Raw genomic sequence first — 22,958 nt, 5'->3', positions numbered from 1 at the left:
GCTGGTAGCTTTAGTGTGGTCTTGTTTGTAAACATTTGGGTAAATGCCCAAAAGTGGGATTGCTGGGTCATAGGGGAGTTCTATGTGAAGTCTTTTGAGGAACCTCCATACTGCTTTCCAAAGTGGTTGAACAAGTTTACATTCCCACCAACAATGAAGTAAGGTTTTCCAATAAAGATTTTTTAAATGATGAATTGAACCTTTGAGAGCTTATCTAAAATTTCAGATAAATCTTAAAACAGAGAATGAAAAAGATTTGCTATGAACTATATTGGATACACATAGTGGTTTTATAAGAAGTTGAATTAAGAATAGAATTACCCAGAAAAGGGGTAAAGGAATAAGAAAAAGTAATAGAGAAAGTGAATGTGATCAAAATATATTCTATGCATGTATAAGGTATCAAATTAAATCTTTCACATTGTGCAATTAATATATGCTAATAAGAAAAAATAGAATCTTTTAAATCTATTATAACCATTGAGTTGTACATCTCAGATAAGTTTCAAAGTGGGTAAAAACATCCTACTACTTGTTAAAATATCTCCTAGTAAATGAATGTGAGAAATTAAAACTCTTAAAATCTTGTAACATGAAAATAAGTGATGGGAGAGTATCGAGTAGAAAATGTGGTGGGAATAGAAGCTGCAGTTTTAAACCAGATGATCAAAGAAATTTTTACTGAGAAATTGACATCTAAGCAAAGAGTGAAATGGATAAAGGAATGGGCTCTGTGGATTATATGTGGAATAAATGACATCTACTACCAAGCATTTTTTTCATTTACTTATTAAACACTTGCAAGTCTATATAGTTTGATCTCTAGTTCTATATATGATTAATTTAATCAACCACATGATTTCTCCCGCCATGTTTCCTTCTCATTGGCTACTAAAGTTTTTCCTTTTAAAAAAATCATCACAAGTAACTCTACAATCAATTTCTTTTGCTGCTTTTATGAATATTTCGATAGTATAGAGTCACAAGAGTGGAGTTAATAGTTTAAGGGATCAATATTCCTTAAATATTTCATTCTTGTCATATTCTGGCCTTTTTGGCAAACTAGAGTTTGAAATTGGGACTCCTCATACTTGATAGGCAGGTGCTGTACCATTTGAGCTGTACCACCAACCCTTCCTGAACATTTCAAACACTTTAGATGGTCAAGTTGCTTCCAAAAGCTGTGTGTGGTAGTTCATGTCTGAAATCCTATCTACCCCAAAGGCTGAGATCTAAAGGACTATGATTTGAGTCTAAGCAGAAGAGTTCATCTCCATCAATAAAAACTGTAAGTGGTAGTATATATGCTTGTCATCACAGCTAGCAGGAAGCACAAATAGGAAGATTTCAGCCCAGTCTGGAATAGATGTAAAACCTTATTGGAGAAATAGATAAATCAAAAAGGACTAAGGTCATGGTTCTAGTGGCAGAATTCTTGCTTACCAAACCCACATCCCTAAGTCCAAACCCTAGTACCACCACTAATGAAGTTACATCAGTATCTAGTCAAACCATTATTATGAAAGATCTTAGCTTATCAAATGTTATGATAGACCCATAAAATTTTAAAAATAAATCTTGCTAATTTAATATGTGAAAATATTATCATAATTGGATTTAATAGTTTTTCTTTATTAGTGAGGTTGCATTTTAAAATATATTTTAAAAATTTTTGGTGAATAACCTGTCCCTGACTACTGCTCACTCTTCCACGAAGTCTTAATGTTTTTGTTACTGGTTCATATATGGTTTTAATACTTAACATGCTTTTCTTATTCATGTAATGTTCACCAGATTACTCTTTGCCTAGCAAGTTAAACATAAACAGAAACATCTATTCTAAAAATGAGCCTCTAAAGACAGGCACTGGTGATCCTAAATACCCAAGAGGCTGAGATCTGAGGATCTTGGTTTGAAGCCAACCAGGGCAGGAAAGTTCATGAGACTTTTATCTCCAATTAATCACAGAAAAAGCTCAAGTGGTAGAGTGCTCGCCTTGAGCAAAAGGAGCTTAGGGAAAACACCTAAGCCTAGAGTTCCAGGCTCAGGAGTAATAGAAAATAAACAAACAAACCTCAAATGATACAAAATTGCTTGGCAAAATTCAGCAACAAAACTTTCCTTTTGAAGATGAGAGGAGAATAAGATAATACTAAGCCAAGAAAACAAAATCTTATTTTCCTCCAAAATTTTTGAAAACGTACAGCAAACTTCAGCTATATTCAATAATTACTACGTCCCAACAACACCAACCATTGGCACAATTTTAAGTTCTTCTGTATAACATCTGTAATTCTTACATTCAGCAATATTGTTATTCTCATTATTGATCTCAAACAGATAAAAAAGCAAGGCTTACAGAAAATAAACCTACTAGATACCAGGTCTACTTAGTGGCAACTTAGGTTCTTTCCATTACGTCAACTTTAACATATCTACAAAATACACATTAATTTCACACTACAAAATCGCGACTAAATATGCTCATGAAATGACATGAGATTTTTACTTTTGAGTCTTACCCGACTAGAATCTGAAGCAGTAGGCATATTTCTCAGTTCATATACAACAACATGTCCATCACTATCTCCCACTAGAAGGCAATCTGTTTGTTTGGAGAAGAGAACCGTTGTAAACTTGATTCCAGGGTTAGCAACATGCACAATCAGAGGGTCCAAACTGTAATTAAACATTTTACTTGTAAATTCAGTTATTATATTAAAATGATCCTTTTAAAGACACACACCAAGAAAAGTTTGAGTGTTTTTTAAAATTTCATATAAAAGTAACCAAAAGCCTAGAAGTGTTTCCAAACTCAAAATAACTGCCCACCACTCCTTAATAGAAACCTTCATTCCTTCAATGAGCCAGTTTGATCAGGTAAATTAAAATACATTTCAATTTAGATGTGGCCTTATAAATTAAAATTTTTCTAATAGTTGATTTAGCGTGTCAATTTGGTAAGACTACCATAGTGTTTTGATCCAATGCTTCTCTACAAGTTCCTGTGAGTCTTTTTTGGTTTTGTTTTGTTTTGAAAACATGATTAACACTTATATTAGCAGAATCTGAATAAACCTAACTACCCACAATAATGTAGGTGGGCTTCATCCAAATCATTAAAATTAAAAATATGGAAATCCCCTGCAGTGAAACAAAATTCTGCCCACAAAATATATTTGAATTCAGCACTAAAACAAGATTGCTAGGAATTCCAACCCACCACACTGTCCTGCAGACTGCAGACTTGCCAGTCCCATGACTGTGTGAGCTAATTTCCCAAAACTAAGATCTCTCAATATAGAGATGGAGATCGGAGATAGAGACAGAGGCAGAAAAAGATGAACACATCCTACACATTCTGGGAAGATCTGTCTAACAATTTTTTAAATAGTACATTTTTGTGGGGGGAAGAAGAAGTGTTGTTTGGTTTGGTTTGGTTTTAGTTCTGGTTATTTCGCTGTGTTGAGAATCAAAACCAGGGCCTTCTGTACACTAAACCAACACTACCACTGAGCTACACCCCCTGCCCATAATAATTGTCTTAACAAAAGAATATTTTGATCCAAATAAACATTTAAAAGTTAAAAAGGACATTTTTGAACAGGATTTTTCCCTAGTCTTGGATGTCTAAAACAATTTGCTTTTTTAGAAATATTAAAAGTAGCAACTTTTTAGAGTTGCTACTATTTTTCTGGTAAAACTATAGTTTTAAGTCAGTGGTTGGATTTAAATAGACATTCGTCATCTATCACAAGTAACTTGTAATATAATTCTTCACTTTATGTTGATATTGTTTTTAAAAATATTGCACAAAGGAGCTGCTATTCACCAGAGCAGTTTATGAATGCAGCGCATCTTGGTCAATGCCACCTCTTTCAACATTCTTACCTACTCCTCCCAAGACTCCCTCCACTTACTTATCCTAATTTTAGGTTATGTATTGAATTTTTGCCACTAAAAAATAGTTTATGTGTACAATGCATCTTGATCTGTGTCATTATTTCAATATCTTCACACCCCCTTTGGCCCACCCCATCAAAGTAAGTACCAGGAAATGGGTACTTTGCAAAGGAAGTGGGGCAGAAGAAATGAAGTGGCAAAGGGAAAAGAATGCAGGCAAGAATTTACTGATACTATTTTAAAGAATGAGCCATGCCAAAAAAATTTAAGTACTGAGTACCTTTTCTTTATTTAATAGGATTAAATTCTTTTTTAATATATACTTTTTATTACCATCTTCTATTCCCCAAACACTTCCCCCTTTACAATCAACATTACATTTTTAATGGAAACAATGTCACCAGACAATCCAGAGGATCAGGATTTGAAGCTAGTCACAGCACAGACTGAATCTCCAAAATTTGGAAGTATGGCTCAAATGATAGAGTCATAGCTGGGTAAGAAAATGTAAGGCCTTGAGTTCAAACCAGAGTACTGGCAAAATAAATAAATAAATGAAATCCCATTGTTTATATCATTTATTTTAAAAAGTATTTTTCTGCTCCTTCTGTTAATAACTATCATGAAAACTTATACTTTCTAATGGAAGTAAAATCATTAAATATTTCCCACATTATATAAAGTTGTATATTAATAGATTTTAAGAAAAGAATAGATGAATCTAAATGGCTCCTGATAACTTCAGTGTAAGATCTTCAGTTAGTAAAATCATCAGTAGATACTAAAAAAATAATTATTTTGTCCCCTTCATTTATCTTATTTTTAATTTTAATTTAATTTAATTTTATTGTAAAGGTGATGTACAGAGAGGTTACAATTATATAAGTAAAGTATTGAGTGTATTTCTTGTCAAACAGTATTACCCTCTCTCTTATTTTCTCCTGCTTTCCCTCCCTCCTGTCTATCTGATTAAGGAGATACCTTCCTTAAGTAATGAAGAATCTTTCTTAGAAATGTAAGTATGCATTTCTTCATGTGTCTATTGGCCATTCTTAATTCCTCTTCAGAGAAGTTTCTCTAAATCCTTAGCCCACTTATTTATCAGGCAGTTGTTTCTTTGAGGATTTGTTGTTGGGGGATTTAATTGTTTGAGTTCCAAGTATATTTTAGATATGAGAGCCTTGTCCATTGTATAGCTAGTGAAGATCTTTTCCCAATCTGTGGGCTTTCTATTGTTCTTGCTAGCTATGTCCTTTGCCATGCAGAAGCTAAAAGAGTCCACATAGAGCTCCCCTATGACCCAGCAATCCCATTTTTGGGCATTTACCCAGACGATCACAAACAAGGCCATCCTAAGGCTACCAGCACAACTATGTTTATAACACCATTATTTACCATAGCTAAGATATGAACCAACCCAGATGCCCCTCAGTAGATGAATGGATCAAGAAAATGTGGCATATGTGTGTGTGTATGTGTGTGTGTGTGTTTATACATATATACATGTGTATATATATATATATGTATATATATATATATATATATACACACACACACACACAAAAATTGAATTCTATGCCTCCATCAGAAAGAATGGCATCATCCCATTTGTTAGGAAATGCAAAGACTTGAAAAAAAAATATTAAGTGAAGTAAGCTAGGCCCAAAGAAACATAGGTCCCATGGTTTCCCTTATTTGCAATAACTAGTACATGTGTAGGACAAGCAGAAAAGGCCAAAAGCTCTGTACGTGTGACCATATAAGATGAAGTTAAGCGAAACGAACCCCAAGATAGGGACATAAATATCTTTTTTCTTTTTTTTTAACTTTTTTTGGGGGTCCGATTGTGGGGCCTGAACTCTGGGTCTGGGCGCCGTCCCTCAGCTCTTCAGCTCAAGTCTAGCACTCTACCACGTGAGCCACAGCGACACTTCTGGCTTTTTTCTTTTTGCTTATGTGGTGCTGAGGAATCGAACCCAGGGCCTCATGGATGCAAGGCAAGAGCTCTACCACTGAGCCATCTTCCCAGCCCTCTTTTTTTCTTTCTTGCTATTGTTTCTAACCTATTTATAATGTACCATGTGATTATTTTTTTGTTTCTTGTATGTTCCTCCCCCATGGTATAACCCCTGTTTTCACCGTGTTTGATACTGGTGCCCTGCATCTTGTATATACACTTCTCTAATTTAGGGAGGGGAAGGGAAAAAATAAAATACTTAAATAAGGATACAGGTTGACCCATTGTAACAATGACATGTACAAAACATTATGTTGAAAACAAACTTTACATCTTGGGGGGGGGGTAGATGTGGAGGTGGGAGGGAAGGGAAGGAATGGTAGGGGGAAAACAAAGGAGGAGGCAACAATGCTCAATAACAAATGTACTCATTACCTTGTTCATGTAACTGTAACTCTTCTGTACAGCATTTTTACAATAAAAAACATACACACAAAAAAAGAAAGAAATGTAAGTATGCCTCCCTGTATTACTCTTTAAACCTAGGAATGAATGAGAATTCAAGATAGGTATGATATTCTGATTCTTTCACTAAAATTCTAAAGAGACAAGTGAGGTGAGTTTCTAAACTACATGTGTCATAAGTAATTCACATTAGTATAGCATCCTCGAATATATATTTATTAATATTAGAATGCTATCAAGTAAACTATTCTCTTTTACAGTAACTTACAGCACTCTTTAACAGATATAAAAGCTATCAGTTGTCATTTAGTTTGAACTGCTTCTACTAGAAATGTCCTCAAGAAACATTAACACCTACATGCTGATGCTCAGGTCCCAAATCTCCACTCTGCTCTCATTTGCAGCTGCAAATATATAGGGTGATTTCGGAGACCAGGCAACATCGTAAACAACTTGAGTAGTTGGATAAAAACTCAGAAATGGCTTAAGAGTCTCCTGTTGCCAGATTATGATACCCCAATCTGCAGAGCAGCTTAAGAATACATCATGACAGAAAGGGTTCCATGTTACTTTATATACTGGGCCCTAGAAATAGAAAATTAAAATATACAAGTAAATAATAAGCAACATTTTATATTTTAAACTTAACTAGCATATTAAAAATATCAATATTTTTAGATTTAACACTATCCATTACACACTATAATACCCATTAGTATTTCTTTTTCCTAGAATAAGATCATAAATTGAATCATCCCTTAATTATTCTAGATATAATCACAAAAATATATTCATCGTACTGTTCACTGAGTGTTAACATAAATTATATCTTCTTTAAAAGATAGTAAATAATATTAAAGAAAAAATGAGGAAGATTGTATAAAAACATGGATGGGTTCATCAACACATATCCACAGCATAAGCACTTAATTGAAGCTGGTATTAACTCTGAACTTATAAATGTATTGCAAGTTATATATACTGTATACAATGATACTTTTCAACTATAACATACATTATTATACCTGCTGTAATTAAACTAACCTTATGTCCTCTGTAGGTATCTAGGTATTGTTCATTATAGGAACAAGAACACTTGTGAATAAGACCTTCTTCAGTGCCAGCTAAGTAGATATTTGTGTCCTAAAACATAAGAAATCCAAAATGGATTAGCTTGTGATATACCAGTAACTACATATAATATATGGATAGATAGATAATAGATAAGATTGGCTAATTCAGGAGATATTAAAAATCAATTCAAAAACCCAAACAAGAAAATCTGTCTTGAATGTAGTTATCTCTTTTCTTTTTTCTCTGTTATAAGTTCACATTGATGAAATGCCTGCAAGAGTACTATGCAAAAGAAAATACAGATTAGTCTTTTGCTGGAATAAAGGATAATTCTTAATAGTCTGCCTAAAAACTACATGGAAAAAAACGTCAGCTTAAATGAGAAAGAGCTTTCTAACATTCATTGTTCCTGACAATGGAGCTAACAGCACAAGGACACAGTAAATGCTCTTCTACTGGAACTAGTCAAAGAACAAACAGAATAATATGATGATAACTATTTATGTGCATCATGCTAAAAAAAACAGTTGTTATTGCTGGAAATGAAAAGTTGAACTAGATGGCATTTCAGACATCCTGAACAAAAAGAAAGAGAAATGCTGTATGTACTGTCTTATCTGACTTCAAATTATAGTAAGAGGTACAGTAACCAACAAAACAGCACAGCGCTACCACAACTACAGACATATAGAACAATGGAATAGAACAGAAGCACCAGGAATAAGACTACATAGCTACAGCGATCAGATAGTTCAGAAAGGCCTCAAAAATGCATGTTGTAGAAGAGACAGCTTCTTCAACAATGGGGTTGAGATAACTGTATGTCCACATGTTGAAGAATCTAAATCTAGAACCATATTTCTCATGGTATACAAAACTTGATTCAAAATGGACTGGAAGACCTCAATGTAAGACCTGAAATTGAAGCTACTAGAAGAAAACAGGGAAAACATTGGAAAACATAGGCATAGCCAATGACTTTGACTAGCACTCTAGTTACCTTGGAAGTAAGAGCAAGACAACCATGGTATTGCATCAAATTTTAAAGCTCTGTACATCAAATAAAACAAATTACCAGAATGAAGAGAGAGCAGACAGAATGGGGAAAAACATTCCCAATATTCCAAATGGATTAAGAATTCAAATAATTAAATACTTGAAGAACATATAATAAATAGGAAAATGACTAGAACAGAAGGTTCTTCAAGGAAAAACAGGTGGCCAATAAATACAATGAAAATGCTCAATATCCTTAGCTATAAATGAAATACAAATCAAGTCAAGTGCCAGTTGCTCATGCCTGTAATCCCAGCTACTGAGGAGGCTGAGATCTAAGGCTCACTGTTCAAAGCCAGCCAGGGCAGGACTCTTATCTCTAATAAACCACCAGAAAACCAGAAGTGGCACTGTGGCTCAAGTGGTAGAACGCTAGCCTTGAGCTGAAGAACTGAGGGCGGCGTCCAGGCCCAGAGTTCAAGCCCCAGGACTGACAATAAAAAAGTAAATGCAAATCAAAGCTTCACTAAGATTACATCCATCTCACCCTAGTCATATGGACAACATCAATAAGGAAAACAACAACAAATGCTGGTATGTATGCAGAGGGAAAATAAATTGTTATATATATTTGGTGTGGGAATGTAAATTAGTATATATACTATGGAAATCAGAATGGAGTTTCCTGGAAAAACTAAAAGTAGACCTATCATTTGATCCTCCCATATCACTCCTGAGTGTCTATCCAAAGGAATGTAATTCAGGATATAATAGAAATAACTATTTACCCATGTTTATAGCAGCACTATTCACAATAGGCAAGCTATAGAATTCGCCTAATCAACCAATAAATGGATAAAGGAAATCTAATATATGTATATATATTATGTATATATATACACCCATATATACACTGAAGTATGTATTGGTTGTCCATCAATCAATGAATAAGAAAATGTGGTACAAATGTAAATACAATAAAGTATACTCAGCCATAAAGAGGAATAAAATTATGTCACTTGCAGGAAAATGGAAGAAATCATCATATCAAGTGAGGAAAAAGACAAATATACTTGTTTCTCTCATATGTGGTAAGTTATATATAAAGGTCTAGGATATGAATGTTCAAGGAAGACTATTTTGGGGTTGGAGCCAGTGAGATCTAAAATTATAAAACAAAAAAGTATAAGTTAGGGTGGGAATAAGAATGATAGAAGAATATCAAAGTATATGCATGTATAAAAATAATGCAATGAAATCCCTCTTGTACAATTAAAAAAAGAAGATATATAAACAAAAAGATTTCAAAATATATTTCATATATATATTTCATCTATTTATTTCACATATATTTCATACACATATATATTTCACATACATATATTCATATATATATAGATAGATAGATTTTCAACCCAGCATCATTGGCATTTTGGGTCAGATAATTGTTTGGGTGATAGTGGATGGCAGGAGAACCGTGAATATGTGATAAACTGTAGAGTATTTAGTATCTCTGCCCACTGGTGCTTTCCCATCTTTGTCTCAACACTTTTCATCTACAATCTCTAGACATTCCTAAAAGACTCTGGTAGGGAAATCCCCTTCTCCATCATATTGAAAGCTACTATTCTGAAATTAAAGTGAAGGTATATCACAGGATTTGAGAATGAAGAGAGTTAAAAGATGGTTGCAAGAGTAGAATTGAAAATAATAAAGCCTTAACTATAGTCACAGTCATAGGCTAGGAAAAGAAGGAATAGATTAATAAGAGTTAAATATTGTTTTTATGATAAGATACAACAGAGGAGGACCTCAAGGTTTTATTTACATAATGAAGTAAATTATGGTGTTACTTTAAGATAAGAGATGATCACTAGATGTGATGGAAAACATGGAATTAGTTTTTCTGACAAGTTTGTCATATATGTAAAATTGAAACTTCTTTGCACAACTACATAAAGATAATTTTGAGGGGCTGGGAAGGTGGCTCAGTGGTAGAGTGCTTGCCTTGCATGCCTGAGGCCCTGGGTTCAATTTCTCAGCACCACATAAGCAAAAAGAAAAAAAAAGCCGGAAGTGGCACTGTGGCTCAAGTGGTAGAGCGTTAGCCTTGAGCTGAAGAGCTGAGGGACAGCGCCCAGGCCCAGAGTTCAGGCCCCACGACCTGACTCCCCCCCCAAAAAAGATAATTTTGAAAAATGGGGAAATAAAGAAATCCATCATAATATCTGAACTATATGATTATATAATGCCAAGAGTTTGGTTTTGATAAACACGAACTCAAGTGATCTTCCTAATCTACCAATCCTTAGAGTCATAATTCATATTTAAATGTACTATATTACATGTATACAATATTGTGTTTGTGTACATAGAATAGCAGAAAGGATAAAAGGGGCAAGGAGGGATACCAAAGCATACATTTGTTTAAAAAAAAAAAAAAAGAATCAATGCTTCCATAGTTCAACCTTCTACCAGGAAAAACAGGTAAAGGACCAGTATACCCAACTGAAATATTTCTCCTATCTTAAGCTGAAAGCTACAGCCATGCTTACTTTTCACATACAAAGGAAGTTATTATTAACATACCAACATTTTATCTTGCTTTATGTCTTCATATACTTCAATTCTTGGAAGAGACAAATGTAATAGTAATAATAATTTACCTTCGGATGAAAAGAAAAACACATTCCAGGTGCCTGTCGAGATATCAAAGCTTCACCTTTCTTCTCCTTTTCCCCTCCTTTTTTGTTGCTACCTAGACTTGTTCGCTTTAATCGCATCAGATCTTTATTTAAAGGAAAAGATATATGACCTGTTATTTACCACACGAACAATCCTGCAAGTATTAGGTAATCTTTCTGCCAATAACATTATGGCTTCTGCCATCATTTTCATGTGATTAAATTAAAATTAACAAAACTAAGAACTAGATGCCTATAAAACAACTAAACCCTGTTTTTTTTTTAATCATATAAGAACTCTTTGTTCCTTACCATGACAGTCTAGTCCCTTCCGTATGACCCACTTGCATATTCTTCCATCCGCTGAGATAGAAACAAGGATTTCCCTTTTGTCATCACCTGTTGTTCCCCGATCTTGTTCTATCCACTGTAACTGCCATATAGGTCCCAAATGTTTTAGAGGAGATTCACTGAAACAGGGAAAATGACAAATATACAAACAATTAAATGTTTTTAAACATAATAGTAGAAGGACAGCTATACTAAAGGATAATACAAAATTGTTACCTACTAATATAATGATGATTTAATTTTCAAAACTGGAGTCAAGTATTTTGCAAATAGGAAAGAGAATCACTTTAAACTTATATTCATCAAAGATTTTCTTATTACTTACAAAAGGAAGATTGCACTGGTCTATCTTAGCAGAAGATTGTACTGGTCTATCTTCTATCTTAGCAGAAATACAAAAACAAATATTGTTTTCTCAAAATCTACTTTTATATTCTCTACATTAATTTTTTCATAGTTTTATTGTACAAATTTTTACTTCTTAAATTTTATTATTTTTCTTGGTATTATTGTTGTACAAATGGTTTTTATTGTGATATTTCCATACATGCATATTCTCTGATCAAATTCACACCATATATTGCATTTTCTTGTCTCCTTGGCCACACTTAAAAATATTTTAGTAAGAATCATTATTCTATTTTCATTTTAACCTATTTTTGTAGCACTAGGATGGAACTCAGGGCTTCATGGTTACTAGGCAGTTGCTCTACCACTTGAGTCATTCCATTTTTATACATGTATAAGAAGTACTTCAATAATATTCACCTCCCCATGCATGCTCTCATTTCTTCCTCCTTTCCCCTTCCCACTATTTCCTACCCCCAAACAGTCCCTCTTTTATATTCATGTCACACTAAACACACACACACACACACACACACACACACACACACACACACACAATGTGTGTACATATATATGTATATATATTATTTTCAGATCTTTTAGGAACTTCCACGCCAATTTCCAGAATGGGTAATTGCATTCCCACACCAAGTGTGTAAAATGGCTCCTTTCTCCTGCATTCTCAGCATTCAATCTTCTTGTTTTTATTCTTGCCATTCTAACTGGGGTGAGATGGAATTTCTTGAGTTCAAGCCAGTCCTGGGCCTGAACTCAGGGCCTGGGCACTGTTCCTGAGCTTTTTGCTCAAGGCTAGTGCTTTACCACTTGAGCCACAGCTCCATTTCTGGCTTTTTTATATAGTTAATAGGAGATAAAAAATCTCACAGGCTTTCCTGACTGGGCTGGCTTCAAACTGAGACCCTCGCATCTTAGATTCTTGAGTAGCTGAGATTATAAGCATGAGATACCAGTGCCTGGATCTCGGTATTGTTTTGATTTGTATTTCCTTTATATCAAAGGACATGTGGCTATACATCCATATGTTTTATGGATATTGAATAATTTTATGTACTTCTTGGCCATTTTCTTTGAAGAATTTTCTGTGAGCATTTAACTATTCAGGATATTAATCTTTTGGGAAAGATTTTTTTTTCCATTCTGTTGATAACCTCTCTTCATTGAGCAGTTTATTGGAGTTAAGAGTCTCACGGACTTTCCTGTCTGGACTGACTTTGAACTGTGATCCTCAGATCTCAGCTTCCTGAGTAGCTCGTATTGTAGGCATGAACCACCAGTGCCCAACTCTCTCTTCATTCTGGTAATTGTTTTGTTGGATATTCGGCAGCTTTTTTTCCCCAGAAAATGTTTAATTTGATGTGATCACAGGAGTCAAGTCTTGTTCTTACTTCCTAGGTAACTGGAGTCCTTTTACCCATTTTGGATACATATTTATATACCATGTGAGATAGGATTCTAGATTTAGATTCTTCTACCTGTGGAAATTTAGTTTTCTCAGCCTCATTTGTTGAAATGGCTGTCTCCATCATATATTTTTGAGACCTTTGTAAAATATCCGATAGCTGTAGTTGTATGGGCTCATTTCTGGTCCTTCTGTTCTGTTCAATTTCTCTGTGTGTCTATATTTGTGCCAGTGTCATGCTGTTTTGTTACTTATCCTAGCTCTTAGAATAATTTGAAATCAGATACTAATCAGATAATACAGTACTTTCAGCATTGTTCTTTCTTTTTGTTCAGGATCATTTTGACTATTTTTTACCTTTTGTGCTTCCATGTGAGTATTAGAATTGAGTTTGAATTTTTATGAAAAAATCCATTGTCATTAGATATAGATTGTATGTGCAATTATTTTTAGTAGTATAGATATTCTTACAATATTATTTCTACAAATAATTTACATATAATATGACAAATGTGATGATGAAGTTATAGATAGGATGCACAAAAGGAATGAGGTTTCTGAGAAAAGTGGCACCAAAACTATACTTAAGAATTGTTTACAAGGCATTAAACCAAGGAATTTTGCTGGTGAGGATGGTAGAAAAGATGATGGAGATAAATTAAGACAGAGCGTTCCAAATGGAGAGACAATATGAAGGAGTATTAAATGTTTCAAAACTAATTAAATCATTCTCAGTAATAAAGTAATTCATTCAAAAGTAACATTACAACAATCTTCCTGAAAAAAAGCATGCACTAAATATTAATATCATCCTTGGATGCTTACCTACAGTCCAGAACTGGAACATTACTCTTGCTCTGTACATTATAAATTGCAATTGTGCCATTGTGAAATCCAACTGCTAACAAGTTAGGTGTTCCAATGGAAAAATCCACAGTAGTAACTCCATATGTACTATGAAAAATACGCTCTGGCCACTGAGGGAAAAAAGTCATCATATTACATTTAAACTTAGGTTTATAGATTACAATCACAATAAGGCAAGGTATGATGGAGGCTGAGACTACTCTGATGATAGCAGAGATGAGAAAAAGTGTTAGTCTACGTTTAATTACTCTAGTCTCTATAACTTCAAATATAAAAATAGGCTGGGAAGGTGGCTCAGTGGTAGAGTGCTTGCCTCCCATGCATGAAGCCCTGGGTTTGATTCCTCAGCATCACATCAACAGAAAAGGCTGGAAGTGGCACTGGGGCTCAAGTGGTAGAACGCTAGCCTTGAGCTGAAGAGCTGAGGGACAGTGCCCAGGCCTAGAGTTCTAGCCCCACAACTGACCAAAAACAAAAACAAAAACAAAACAAAAACAACTATAATTAAAATCTCAATTAGTTATTTCCTGGATCTTGATATATTTATTTTTCTCAATCACTTTACAAAATATTTTGTGGGTTTCTATAGCAATTGTCACATTTTGGTAATCTTTCAGTAGGATTAATATTACCGTCACATATTTACCTATATACGGAAACACACAGTGAGCTACAAACAAATAATCTTGCACGTGCTAATCATCTTGACAGACAAATGCTGTTTCCAGCAGTTGTTTTAGAACTTGGGTTATCTATTCTAAATACTAAATAGAAAACTCTACCAAAAGTTTCTAACATACTCTATTTTACAACTTATGTCTAGTTTAAATCACTTTCTAACCATCTATGTGGAAAAGATGACAAACTACTGACAATTCTGTCAATCCTTCCAAATTTAAAATAACATATATTTCTATATATACTTAGCCTCCTGACAGTTTGGGGCTATTATAATCATTTTAATCATTGTATATGTTGTCCTTACCCTTCTCCAAGTTTTCCACTTTACACTTGAGTTTTGAAGTAGAACTAAATGTAAACTTATGAAGTAACAAAAAATTACTTATTATTCATTCTCTTTGTAAAATTCATGGCAGTAAGACTTATTAACCTTAACAGATTAAATCTGTTGAGGAAACACAAAGATCAGGTATGAAGAAGCTATTCATACATTAAGAAACCACCAACTAGAAAAAAAGATGTGTCATTTTCATATGATTTTCGGTGTAGATTGCATTCTTCTTTAGTAATGGTTTGAATTTATATCACTATATCTAGCAGCATCTTGAGTCTTAATAAATATTTATTAAGTGACTTAATAATCGAATTCCTTTTATGTCAACAAGAACAAATTTTATCATATGTTTAAAGCAAAGTGCAAAAGTCTTGATTGATAAAATATCATAGATTTTGTTTAGTTATTAGATATAATTACATGCTTTATGAAAACTTTGTTTAACATTTAACTAAAATAAAAATGATTCCTATTCCTATTAGGGTTACCATGGGATTCTTTATTGACCAGCAGCAAGCCAATCCTCGTTTTTGTTCTTTAAATCCAAAGTGCCCATAGCCAACAGCCAAAAGGTCCTAAAATTCAGAGAAATAAATTTAAAATAAGACAAAATAGCACAAAAAATATTGGCAGAGGCATGAGGAACTATATTTAAAAATCCTAATAAGAGGACTAGGAACGTAGTTTAGTGGACAACACGTGCTTAGCATACAAAATGCCTTGGATTCAATCTTCAGCACTGAAAAGAGAAAGGGAGTGGGAGGACAGAGGAGTAGAGAAGGAAGGGAAAAGAAAGGAGAGTATGGGAAGGGAGAAGAGGGGAGGGAAGAAGAGGAGAGAAAAGGAGGGAAAGAGTGAGGAGGGGAGAGTGCAAAGTAAAACACACAGGTTTAGGTGCTATGGATTGTTTCCTTCCATGTGCCTAACACTTTGTCTGTCTCTGTTTGTCTGTCTGTCTGTCTGTCTGTCTCTGTCTCTGTCTCTCTCCTTCTCCCTCTTCCTCTCCCTCTGCAACATCTTGGGGAGAACACAGATTGCTGGCAACCAAATTCAGTTAACACTTTGATCTTGGACTTCCCAGTAAATCACAGGCTGTTGTTTAAACTACAATCTACAGTACTTTGTTATGGTAGCACAAATTGGGTAGTACAGTAATTACTTCAAAAAATGACTATGTATTTGGAAACTAGACCAAAAAGACACATATTCATGTATGAATTATATATATATATAAACAATAATTTATAAGATAAATATAGAACTAAAAGATGAGACTACTTAGAAGGAGAAGGGAAATGGGGAAGAAAAAAGAGTGAATAATTCTGTAATATATTGCAAGTATACATGAAAGCATCATAAAGAATGTCAGAAAAGATCATGGAAAACAGTACTAGATGTCTGCTTCTCCCTAATTCAAGAACAACATAGTATTAACCAACAACAATTTTAAAAAGAAATAGATCTGTAAATATACATATAGACAAATGTTTAATCACTAGCCAAACATACCCACCCTTTTTCATCAGAATCTTTGTTTTTAAAATACTGTATTTTCTGGTCACCATCATAGTTTCATTCCAATCATCTCTCCATAATTGCCCCTGTCTTAAATAATTATCACTACTACCCTTGTCACTGATAGTGACAAACCCCAGTTTGTTTTCTCCAGACTCTGCATAGGCAATTACTCTTTCTAAGAATTACTCAAGAGCTTCTCTTATATGCTTCCACAGGGGAATTTTCATACCAAAGGATATATGCAATTAGTATATGGTCATATGTACATAGCTTTTGAGCTTTTCTCCTCATCTGGTAAGATTATCCTAAATGTATACTAGTTATTGCAAATAAAGGAAACAATGGGATCTATATTTCTTTGCATCTGGCTTACTTTGCTTTCTTCACTTTCCATTTTATAACAAATGGGGCAGTGTCATTTTTTTTCTGATGGAGGCATAGAATTCCATTGTATATATACACAACATTCTCTTAATCCATTCATCTACTGAGGGGCATCTGGGTTGGCTCTGTATCTTAACAATGGTAAATAATGCTGCAATAAACATAGTTGTGCTGGTAGCTTTAGTATGGCCTTGTTTGTGATCATTGGGGTAAATTCCCAGAAGTGAGATTGCTGGGTCATAGGGGAGCTCTATGTGGAGTCTTTTGAGGAACCTCCATACTACTTTCCAAAGTGGTTGAACAAGTTTACATTCCCACCAACAATGCAGTAGGGTTCCCTTCTGGCCACAACCCCTCCAGCATCTGTTGTTAATAGATTTCTTGATTATAGCCATTCTAACTGGGGTGAAGTTAAATCTCAATGTTGTTTTGATTTGCATTTCTTTTATGACCAGAGAGGTAAGAATTTCTTCATGTGTCTAGTGACCATTCTAATTTCTTCTTCAGAGAAATCTCTCTTTAGCCCACTTATTAATCCGGCAGTTGTTTCTCTGAGGATTTGTTGCTAGGGGATTTAATTTTTGAGTTCTAAGTATACTTTAGATATGAGGCCCTTGTCTGTTACATGACTAGTGAAGATCTCCCAATCTGTGGGCTTTCTATTGATCTTGCTAGCTATGTCCTTTGCCATGCAGAAGCTCTGCAATTTCATGCAATCCCATTTGTCCAGCCTTTCTTTGATTTGTTGTGTTTCTGGGTCTTTATTAAGAAAATTTTGGCCTGTGCCAAGGAACCCTAGAGTTTCTCCTATTCCTTCTTGTAATGTTTTCAGGGTGTCTGCTTTGACTTCAAGGTCTTTGATCCATTTGGAGTTGATTCTGATCCAGGGTGATATATAAGGATCTAGGTTTAGTTTTCTATAAGTGTTGAACCAGTTTTGCCAGCACCATTTACTGAAGAGGCTGTCTTTCTTCCATTCTATTTTTTTTTAGCTCCCTTATTGAAGATTAGATGGCTATAGGTTGGTGGGTTCATTTCTGGGTCTTCAGTTCTATTCCATTGGTCCTCAGGTCTGTTCTTCTGCCAGTACCAAGCTCTTTTGATTACTATGGCTTTGTAGTAGAGTTTGAAGTTTTAGTATTGATATTCCTCCAGCATTGTTCTTTCTGCTAGGGATTGTTTTTGCTGTTCAAGGTTTTTTATTGGATTGCTGCTTCTATTTCACTGAAGAATGAGGTTGTGATATTGATGGGTATTGCGTTGAATTTGTAGATAGTCTTTGGCAGTATTGCCATTTTCACGATGTTAATCCTCTAAATCTAGGAGCATGGGAGATTTTTCCACTTGCTTAGTTATACTTTAATTTCCTTTTTCAGGTTAATTCCTAGGTATTTTATTTTTTCAGCTGTGCTCTTCTCATCATTGTTATACAGAAAAGCTATTGATTTTTGAGGGTTAATTTTATACCCTGCTACTTTGCCAAAGTTCCAAATCAGCATAACTTGGAAGTAGGTCCATGGGGTTCATGTCATCTGCAAAGAGGGAGAGTTTTACTTTATCTTTCCCTATCTGGATCCCCTTTATATTTTCATCTTGTCTTATTACTCTAAGTAGGCATTCTAATACTAAAGTGAAGAGGAGTGGAGAGAGTGAACATCCTTATCTCATTCCTGAATTTAGAGAAAATGGCTTTAGCTTTTCGCCATTAATTATAATGCTGGCTGTAGGTCTGTCAAACACAACCATTATTATATTGAGGAAATTTCCATGGATTCTTAGTTTTTCCAGAGCCTTCATCATAAAGGGGTGTTGGATCGTGTCAAATACTTTTTCTGCATCTATTGAGATAATCATGTGGTTCTTATCCTTGCTCTTATTGATGTGATGAATTACATTAATTGATTTGCATTTATTGAACCACCTTTGCATCCCTGAAATGAACCTGTTTAATCATGATGTATGATTTTTTTGATGAATTGTTGAAATCAATTGCCCAGAATTTTGTTGAGAAGTTTTGCATCAATGTTCATCAAAGAAATGGGTGTACAGTTCTTTCTTTGATGCATCCCTGCCTGGTTTTTTGGGATGAGGGTTATGATAGCTTTATAGAGTTTGGTTGGAGCTTTATAGAGTTGGAGGAGTATTGGTGTGAGTTCTGCCTTGTAGAATTCAGCTGTGAAACCATCTGGTCTTGGGCTTTTCTTGGATCTGAGGTCTCTTATTGCTGCTTCTATTTCGATGCTTGATATGGGTCTGTAAAGTTGGTTTAAATTATCTTGGTTTAGTTTGAAGATATCAATATTTGCTAAAAATTCTTCCATTTCTTCCATATTCTCAAATTTGTTAGCATAAAGGTTGAGAAGTATTCCCTTATAATGTTCTGAATCTTTGTTGTTTCTGTGGTGATGTTTCCATTTTCATCTTTGATTTTTGTTTCCAGAAAAAGAAGAGAATGTCAATGTTGTTAATTTTTTCAAGGAACCAACTCTTTGTTTTGTTGATTATTTCTATGTTTTTTTCAATAAAGTTTTTTTCATTGTGAACATACCATACAGAGGGGTTACAATTACACGAGCAAGGTAATGAATATATTTCTTATCAAGTATTGTTGCCTCCTCCTTTGTTTCCCCTTACCATCCCTGCCCTTACATCTACTGCCCCCACAACCCCCAAAGTTGTAAAGTTTGTTTTTCAACATAGCATCTTGTACATTTCATTGTTGCAATGGGTCCACCTGCACTATGGGTTTTTCTTTTTAAACTCTAATCATCTAATTCTGATTTATTTTTAATTATTTGTTTCCATCTACTGGATTGGGCTTTGGCTTGTTGCTCTTTTCCAAGGAGCTTCAGGTACATCATTAAATTGTTGGTTTGAGATCTCTCCAATTTGTTGATGTAGAATTTTCCTCTAAGTACTGCCTTTTCTATGTCCCAGAGGAGCTGGTAATTTGTATGTTTATTTTTGTTAAATACCACAAAGATTTGAATTTCCTTTCCAATCTCTTCGATGACCCAATGGTGGTTCAACAGTGCGTTGTTCAGTCTCCATGTGTTACAGGATTTTCTTTGGTGGCTTTCAGTGTTGAATTCTAGTCTCATTCCTTGTGTTTGAAAGAATGCAGGGCATGGATTCAATGTTTCTGAATTTGGACAGATTTGCTTTGTGACCTAAAATGTGTTCTCTTTTGGAGAATGTTCCATGTGCTGCTGAGAAGAATGCGTATTCTGATGCTGTTGGGTGAAATATTGTGTAGATGTCTATTAAGTCTAGTTGTTTAGGTCCAAGGTTTCTCAGTTGAGTTTTTTCCAGGTTGATCTGTATCGCAGGGAGAGTAGCATGTTAAAGTTCCCAACAATTAATGTCATGGGATCTATGGTGATTTTAGAGAAAGTAATATTTTTGGATAAATTTGGGTGCTATGGCATTTTGTGAATAGATGTTCAAAATTATTATATTCTCATGTAGGGGAGATCCCTTTATTAGTATGTAATGTCCTTCTTTTTCTCTTCCTGCTAATTTTAATTTGAAGTTTATTTTATCTGATATTAGGATTGCAACTCTTGCCTGTTTATGGGGGCTATTTGTTTGGTAGATTTGGTTCTAGCCTTTCACTTTCAGAATATGTTTGTTTTTGTGGGCAAGGTGTGTCTCTTGAAGGCACAAGATGGAAGTATCTTGCTTTGTGATCCAACTTGAAATCTGTTGCTTAATTGGGTCCATTAATATTGAGAGTTAGGATTGAGAAGTGTTTGGTAGTTCCTGCCATGTTATCCATCTTCTTAGGAGCTGTGCCTACTGCGTTCCTAGTATGATTCTCTGTTTGGGGGCCGTTTCTTGGCCTTTGTGGTGCTCTTGTTGGTTTTCTATGTGTGGAGTATCTTTAAGTATGTTTTGTATGGCTGGTTTAGTGGAGATACATTGTTACAATTTTTCTTTGGTGTATGGAAGGTTTTTATTTGTCCCTTTGTTATGAAATAGAGTTTAGCTGGGTACAAAATTCTTCATTGATAGTTGTTTGTCTTTAGGATGTGGCATACATCATTCCAGGCTCTTCTTGCTTTCATTGTCTCTGTAGCTATTCTGACTGGTTTTCCTTTATAGGTGACTGATCTTTTCTCCCTGACAGCTTTAAGGATCCTTTATCTGGTCTCTATTGATCCTGTGCAGATTACAGTGTGGATGATTGGATGTCCTCTTCTGGTCTGGTCTATTTGGTTTTCTAAAGGCTTCTTGTTTCTAAATGGACCTATCTGATTGTATATTTCAGAAATTCTCTGCTAGGATTCTGTTAAATAAACTTCCTAGACCTTTAGCTTCTGTCTCTAGGCCCTCCTCTATACCTATCAGCCTTAAATTAGGCCTTCTGATGGTGTCGTCTATCTGTTGAATGGGTCTTTCATATTTCTTGGATTTGTCTTGAATCTTATCTTTCTTTATAATGTCTAGGCTATCTCCAATCCCAGAAATTCAATTTTCTGCATGGTCTAGCCTACTGTCAAGACTTTCTACTTTGTTTTTATTTCCTTTCCTTCTAATTGGTCTGATTTGATGGCTTCACTTTCTTTGTTGGAGCTTTGTTTTAGGTCTTGTATGGATGTTATTACCTCCTTGATTTGGTTTTCAGTGTTCACTCTCAAATCCCTTAGTTGAGTGGTTACATTTTCATTGGGCTCCTTTTCCTTCTGTTGGAATTCATTCAACTTTCTGTTTGTGGCCTTCATGGGTTTCTCTAGCTTTCTGTTTGTTGGATTCCATGAATCCCTCTATTAATCTTTGTTTATTTTTATCGTGCTCACACAATTCTTCCATTAATCTTTGATTAGCCTCATCATGCTCATGCAATTCCTCTATTAATATTCAGTTAGCTTCATCATACTCATGCATTGCCCTAGCCCTTTGCAATGTTTCAATCTTGTCATTCATCACTAGTGTTTGTAGAACATTTTGAGAACTCTCCTCTGGATTATTTATCAACTACTCTGTTGCCTGTTTATCATGAGCAAAAGATGAGGTTATTGACTTGCCATTTTTCTTGTGTTTCTACATCTTGCTCTGCCCATTTGGGTATGAAAGCAAAACTAATTTCTAACTAGAACACTGTTTAAGGCAAGCATCAACCCAGAGCCCAGTAGTTGCACCGATTTTTTTTACACAGTCAAAATGAGTACAGATACAGTTTAGTTCAACAACAAACAACTAGGGATCAATGGACTAAGAAAATCAAAGAAGGAGTCAGGGGACTAGAAATTAATAGGTATAGAGAGAATTGTGATGTGAAAATAAGATTAGAGCAATGTAGGGAGAAAAAAGAAGAGAGGGAAGATAACTAAGACCTAAATTCAGAGAGAAGAAAAAGAGAGAAAGAAAGGAGAAGAAACAAAAGGAAAAAGGAAAAAAGAAAAGAAATTTAACATTTTTAATAAAAAACTTAAAAATTATATAAGTATAAAGAAATAATACTACAATTAAAGGAACTTAGGTTGAGAAATTGAGAATTAAGTACTCTTTGTCTGAATAAAGTTTGCACACAATGAAGGATAAGACCTAAAAATTAAAGACGGGTACATATCTGCAATGAACAGAATAGCAATTAAGTAGAGAAAAAAAAGAAAAAAGACAAAAATGGAAATGGGAAAAAAGAAAAAAGAAAAAACAAAAGAAAAAATAAAATAAAAATAATGAAAAAAGTAGAAAAAATTAATTTAGTAGAAAAAGAATTCTTTAATTTATTTGGGGATTCTTGTGTCTTCCCTGTGTCTGTATCTAGTCTCTTGTTGGAGTCTCTAATTTGCTTGTGGTGTTTGGTTTTTCCTGTAGCTTCGTCGGTTTCTTAAATCAGTTTGTTTGAGCAGACAGAACAAAGCTCTGCCTTACCAGCACAGAGACTATGTGACCCTCCTCCAGACTAGTTCAGTGGAAGCGCAATCTGCTGTGTGTTTCACACAAGAGGGAGAGGGCTGCTTCTTCTAACTT

The 22,958-nt window shown here is 34.6% G+C and overlaps 1 protein-coding gene across 1 annotated transcript in view; it reads right to left on the bottom strand.

The window, feature by feature from the left end:
- Nucleotides 1-22,958, bottom strand: part of Dnai4 (dynein axonemal intermediate chain 4) — a 60,948-nt gene that overhangs the window by 3,755 nt on the left and 34,235 nt on the right. Inside the window, exons 10-16 of the mRNA XM_070025771.1 lie at nucleotides 15,569-15,655; nucleotides 14,024-14,175; nucleotides 11,392-11,549; nucleotides 11,062-11,183; nucleotides 7,370-7,468; nucleotides 6,684-6,910; nucleotides 2,523-2,679 (exon numbers count right to left, since the gene is read on the bottom strand). Coding sequence (XP_069881872.1) covers nucleotides 2,523-2,679; nucleotides 6,684-6,910; nucleotides 7,370-7,468; nucleotides 11,062-11,183; nucleotides 11,392-11,549; nucleotides 14,024-14,175; nucleotides 15,569-15,655 — 1,002 coding nt within the window. The remainder of the gene's footprint in view (nucleotides 1-2,522; nucleotides 2,680-6,683; nucleotides 6,911-7,369; nucleotides 7,469-11,061; nucleotides 11,184-11,391; nucleotides 11,550-14,023; nucleotides 14,176-15,568; nucleotides 15,656-22,958) is intronic.

The sequence above is a fragment of the Dipodomys merriami genome, unplaced genomic scaffold, assembly GCF_024711535.1.
Source record: "Dipodomys merriami isolate MVZ:Mamm:240054 unplaced genomic scaffold, mDipMer1.0.p SCAF_172, whole genome shotgun sequence".
NCBI lineage: Eukaryota > Metazoa > Chordata > Mammalia > Rodentia > Heteromyidae > Dipodomys > Dipodomys merriami.
The sequence above is the reverse complement of the archived record's forward strand: the minus strand, read 5'-3'. Positions and strand labels throughout refer to the sequence as shown.